Below are 5946 nucleotides of genomic sequence, written 5' to 3'. Positions count from 1 at the left end.
AGAGAGAACACTGCTGTGCCTTGGGGTGCACAGGGTGAACACTGCTGTGACTTGGGGTGCACAGGGTGAACACTGCTGTGCCTTCTGCAGCCTTTGCACCCCCTTCCTCCTCTAGCTCCCCAGCTGAGCCTCTCCCTCCAGGCTTCAGTCTCCTAGAGTCTCTCGTTTTTTGAGATGGTGCTGACAGCCCTTTTTGCCTAACTCTCCATGACTCAAGAGTAGCGATGTATTTCCACAGGCAGTGGCACTATTCCGGACTCTTCCCTTCTGTGTGTGCTGTTTACTTCCTCTGCACTTCCCCTTCCTGCCTCCTGCTCGGATCACTACAGCCTTTGTGGGGGTGGGTTGACCCTCTCTCCAGTGTCTTTTGCCAATGAGCTCCCTCCAGGGGCTGGACTCCTGGTGAGGGCTGTGGTGGTAGCAACCGTTTCATTCTTAAAAATATTTGGCCATCTAGCTTGCCCTGGGCATCTTGCCAGATGGCCAGGGATTTGAAGGTAAATGCCACACCCCGTGCTTTGAAGGAATCCTCAGGGGCCAGGCTGGCTGGGTGCTCTCTGACCTACCTGTGAACAGCACATGTCTGTCCCTCTTTCTTTCAGGCCGTAGCAGAGCCCCATGGTAGCCAGTTGGGTGAAGGGGAGCGAGGACGCGCCACTTGCCCTGCAGAAGGCTCCTGACCTACAGAGTGAGTGACCAGGTAGTAAAGGGATGGGAGGGCAGAGGGTTACAGACTAGGATCAGGGGATGGAGGATAGAGGCCGCCCTGAGACCTTCCCTTAGCTGACGTTTCTCCCTCGGAAGGATTCTGAACCATGCACTTGCAGAGGCCACAAGTCCCAAGGCCTGGCTGCCCGGAGGAGGTACTGCTTGCCCATGCATGGATCCCAAAGCCAGGGGCTCAGACATGCAGCTAGAGCTTACCAGACACAGGAAGACACACCATTCATTCCCCAGCCAGTTCACCTTCCCAGCGAGAGCGAGGGAGAAACAGAAGCCCCACACAGAAAGCCCCTGCTTTCCAGGGAACAAGGCCACAGTCCCCAGAATCTGGAGAGGGCTGACTGCACAGGAAGTGCCTCTTCTGTGAACAGGACACTCATGTTTCACTGGTCCTGAAAAAACTTCAGCCCTTGTTTGGATTCAGTGGACTGAGTGGCGAGCACGTTCCCCAGCAGCTCTCTTTCCTGTCTTTCTCCTTAGGACACCCGGTAGATCACTTGCACGTAAGCTGTGCTTGTCTTTGACAGAGCTGCTGTCACGGCTTGCCCGTGCATTCAGGATGTCAGACCCCTTTCCAAGCCTCACTGGGGTTATTTTCTTCCTCGTTATGAACTAAAGAGTGTGGCCCAGGGCACCAGAAGGAAGTTCCATGCTCCCTGCAATGTCCCTGGCTCTGCGTAATAGATCCTAGGAAGTGTAAAGTAGGCAGGCTTCAAGAAGTTGAAGCTCTAAGTAACTTACGGTCTTCCTTTTCAATGAAAACAAAAGTGTCTTTCCAAGAAGAAATAAAAAAGGCCATTTCAAGGGGGCGTTCATAATAAAACAGAGAGATTTAATGGCCCCTGGCACCATTTTAACATCCTGAGCAGGTGCTGGCCTTCAATGGGGACCCCTTGTTTCCATGAAGGGATCTGCTTGCATTCATTCTAAAATAAATTTTACTGCCACAATGTCCCTCTACCAGAAAGATTAGTGCCTGAATCATAAGGTACTGCATACCCATTTATTGATTTTCCAAAGGGTTTTTTTTTTTTTTTCTGATTCTTAAAATACCAATGAGGTAGGTTTAAGAAGAAAAGAAGCCAGCCACATAGAGTTCTCTGTAGTCGCCAGCCTTATCTTTTCTGAGGAATGTAGGAGTCATCAGTCCCCTTCAGCAGGAAGGTGCTGTAAGATGCTCCGCAGCCTTGGGGCTGAGCCGGGAGCCCGAAGCTGCTTCTTGGTAAGTTTGTTTCTTTTCTGAGGCTCGGTTAGACTTCTTCACTATGTATCCTTTTGTTTGTTCTTAAAATAGACTCCTCCAGCTGGTTCTATTTTGATCTAAAGAATAGAGCAGAATTGTGTGTACCTAAATATCACACCTAAATGACACTGGTAGCCTTGTCTAAGAATAGCAGTGGAGAGGTTAAGAAAGTTTAATTACTTGCTACTCCTGGGGCATTACTGGCTTGATAATTGGGCTTTTCCTATATGTCATCAGAAGCAGGAGAAACTATAGATACTAAGTTATTCACTTGGACCAGGTTGGCAAATGAATCGCTCCATCATATGCAAATTAAAGGGGAGGTCTGAATATGTATCAATACTGCTTTGTCTCTGAAAACTTGGGATAATATTGCTATACCCAAACTAGTTTATGAGTAGTTAATCTTACATATATAATTTCATAGGTAAGATCAGTTTTAGATCTGACCAAGCAAGTTATAAATATTTTCATGATCAATCATTAAAGCTGACTATATGTAAATGCTGGTAACATTTTGTAAAATATTTGCATAACTTCTGGTATCATCAAGAGAAAAATAGTTCATTTTGTTTTTAGAATAAGGCTTTGTGTAAGTGCTAATTTAATCATCATAAAATCTTGAGGAGTAGAACTGTCATCATTAGTTTTTCTTTACCTAACAAGAAACATAAAATTACCTAGAAAGGGACAATCTCAATTGAGGAACTGACCTGTTGGCAGGTCTATGGGGCATCTTATTGATTGATGACTTATGTTGAAGGTACCAGCCCACTGTGGGCAGCGCCATCCTCTACCAGGTGGGCCTGAGCTGTATAAGAAAGGTAGCTGAGCAAAACAGAGGAAGCAAGGCATAAGCAGAGTTCCTCCATGGTTTCTGCTTCAGTTCCTGCCCTGACTTCCCTTACAATGGCTTGTGGCCTGTAAGATGAAATAAACTCTTTCCCCCAAAAGTTGCTTTTCATCAGTGTTTTATTGAAGCAACAAAAAGCAAACAAAGACAAAAGTTTGTACTGAGGATGGGGTAAAAACCCACACAGACATAAAGGGACTTACTCCCAGATAAAAATTAAAAGGATGAGGTCTAAAGAGGCTGGAAGTTTATGCTGCATCATATAGACAGTCAGCTGCGGAGTCAGAGTTTCATCCACCCTAGCTCTTCCAAAGCCTTGGTCCCTTATTCAGCTACTGCTCCAGTCCAAGTCAGCCAGCCTGCCTTTCACAGTTCTGTTTCTCTCCTTACATCTATATTCGGCATTCCCTCTGCCTCCTGAGTTCTCGATCTGTAGGTGTGAGGACACTGGGCACAGTTGCACCTGCCCTAGACCTACACAAACATTGTTCTAATAATTATTCCCCAAGCAGACAGCATGGCATTGCTTCGCCGTGTTTTATGGACACCACGTTAAGTTCAATAAATGATCTGGAGATGGTTTAAAGTACTGAGAACAATATGCACAGATTGCGTGCAGACAATTTGTCATTTCTTAAAGGAATCCTGGTTCACAGCAGGGTTTTTTGTATCTACAGGGTGCCCTAGAAACAGGGAGCCCCTGGAAACTGTCATAGTTTCACTTCCTGCTGCTATGTTAAAATAGCCTGACAAAAGCAACTCAGGGGGATTCTGGGACGGTTCAGGAGTTAAGATAGCTTACTGCTCTTGCAGAGGACCCAGTTCCCAGCACCCAAGTCAGACAATCGCAATTACATATAGCTCTTCTAGCTCTGGGGAATCTGATTCCTTCTTCTAGCCTCAGTAGACACAACCTCCCACCCTTCCCGACAACACACATACACACACATACACATCACTAAGTGGAGAAAGGGCTTATTTTAACTCAAATTTCAGATTACAGCTCATCGTGGGGAGGAAGCTACAGCGACAGGAGCCTGATACAGCTAGTCATGTCACCTCCATACTGGATAAACAGAGCAGGGAATACGTGGCTGCTTAGCCCACTTTGTCTACTCTTGGTAGAGGCAGTCAGCTGCAGAGCCAGGATCCCATGACTGAGGAATAGTTCCTCTTATAGCACACGGGGTCTTCCTACCTCAGTGGATGGAATCATAAACCTCCACCATAGTCACCCACGGCCAACTCCATCCAGACAATCCCTCAACTGAAACTCTTCTCCTCATGCCGTTTTAGATGATGCTGAATTGACAATTAAAAATAACTGAAAGATGCCAAGGGACAGCTGTGTGTTCAGTCTTATGGCACACGGTAACAGAATATGGTCATTGCATGTAGTAGGAGATTAACACGGGACTGTAACAAAAGAATTCTGCAGTTGCCTTTTCTACTTCCTTGACGTCCCACCAAAAAAGTTGTAAGTCACATCTTTGTTATCTCTTTAGGTGGGCTGAGGATGGATACCATGCACATTGGCATGTCCGGTGCCCCACTGGTGAAGCCTGCCAATGGGGTTGGACTCAAGGCCCACAGACCCAGAGTCATGTCGAAGAGTGGGCACAGCAATGTGAGAATCGACAAGGTGGACGGCATCTACCTGCTCTATCTCCAGGACTTGTGGACGACGGTCATCGACATGAAGTGGCGATATAAACTCACCCTGTTTGCTGCCACATTTGTGATGACCTGGTTTCTGTTTGGAGTGGTCTACTATGCCATAGCTTTTATTCACGGTGACCTAGAACTTGGGGAATCTAATTCTAACCACACGCCCTGCATTATGAAAGTGGACTCTCTCACAGGAGCGTTCCTCTTTTCCTTGGAATCTCAGACAACCATTGGTTATGGGGTCCGTTCCATCACCGAGGAGTGTCCCCATGCTATCTTCCTCTTGGTTGCCCAACTGGTCATAACCACCTTGATTGAGATCTTCATTACGGGGACCTTCCTGGCCAAAATTGCAAGACCCAAAAAGCGAGCCGAGACCATTAAGTTCAGCCACTGTGCCGTCATCAGCAAGCAGAACGGGAAGCTGTGCCTGGTCATCCAGGTGGCCAACATGAGGAAGAGCCTCCTGATCCAATGCCAGCTCTCCGGAAAACTCCTCCAGACACATGTCACCAAAGAGGGAGAGCGCATCCTCCTCAACCAGGCCACTGTCAAATTCCACGTGGATTCCTCTTCCGAGAGTCCCTTTCTCATCCTGCCTATGACCTTCTACCATGTGTTGGATGAGACGAGCCCCCTGCGGGACCTCACACCCCAGAACCTGAAGGAAAAGGAGTTTGAGCTGGTGGTGCTTCTCAATGCCACCGTGGAGTCCACCAGCGCGGTCTGCCAGAGCCGGACATCTTACATCCCAGAGGAGATCTACTGGGGCTTTGAGTTTGTGCCTGTGGTTTCTCTCTCCAAAAATGGAAAGTATGTGGCTGATTTCAGTCAGTTTGAGCAGATCCGGAAGAGCCCCGATTGCACCTTCTACTGTGCGGATTCCGAGAAGCAGAAGCTGGAGGAGCAGTACAGGCAGGAGGACCAGAGGGAGCGTGAGCTGAGGAGACTCCTGCTGCAGCAGAGCAATGTCTGACCCTGGCCTGCCTCGGGCATCTCCTAACCAGGGCTCCTGTCGAAAGCAGGGCTGCCATGAACATGGGACGTGCGGCCCTGCTCCCAAATCACACACTCAAATGCCCACCTTCCCCTTTCTTCTGGTAGAACAAGCATATCTGAATATAGAAGGATGTCTTCGGAGTACCTGGTCAGAGAGGCGAACACTCAGATTTTGGATTTCCTCCCTAAAATGGAACTACAATGTTGAAGAACTGAGTATAGAAAGATGGAGGGCAGACACACGTGACGGTGACAATGAATGACATGTATGTTCATCCAAGAATATCTGCTTATAATGCAAAGTATTTATTTAACCCACCTAACTTGGGTGTTGCTGGCTGAGGTCTGAGATGTAATTCACAATTTGCTTGTAGCACTGTTTAAGAACATACTCTTTCTCATGTTCAAGTGCATAAGTTTTTACTTGCAATGGTAGTTATCTGGTGATGACAAAAAAAGA

The 5946-nt window shown here is 47.4% G+C and overlaps 1 protein-coding gene across 1 annotated transcript; it reads left to right on the top strand.

Moving 5' to 3' along the window:
* Nucleotides 1–618: 618 nt before the first annotated feature.
* On the top strand, nucleotides 619–5463 carry KCNJ15 (potassium inwardly rectifying channel subfamily J member 15; the record flags this gene model as incomplete). Its single annotated transcript, XM_080918818.1, has 2 exons — nucleotides 619–688; nucleotides 4325–5463. The coding sequence occupies 2 exons, from the start codon at nucleotides 619–621 to the stop codon at nucleotides 5461–5463; spliced, it is 1209 nt and encodes a 402-aa protein (XP_080774944.1).
* Between the last annotated feature and the right edge of the window lie 483 nt (nucleotides 5464–5946).

This window comes from Micromys minutus (genome assembly GCF_963924665.1).
Source record: "Micromys minutus genome assembly, chromosome: 7".
NCBI lineage: Eukaryota > Metazoa > Chordata > Mammalia > Rodentia > Muridae > Micromys > Micromys minutus.
Note: the sequence above shows the minus strand (reverse complement) of the source record. Positions and strands in the feature narration are given on the sequence as shown.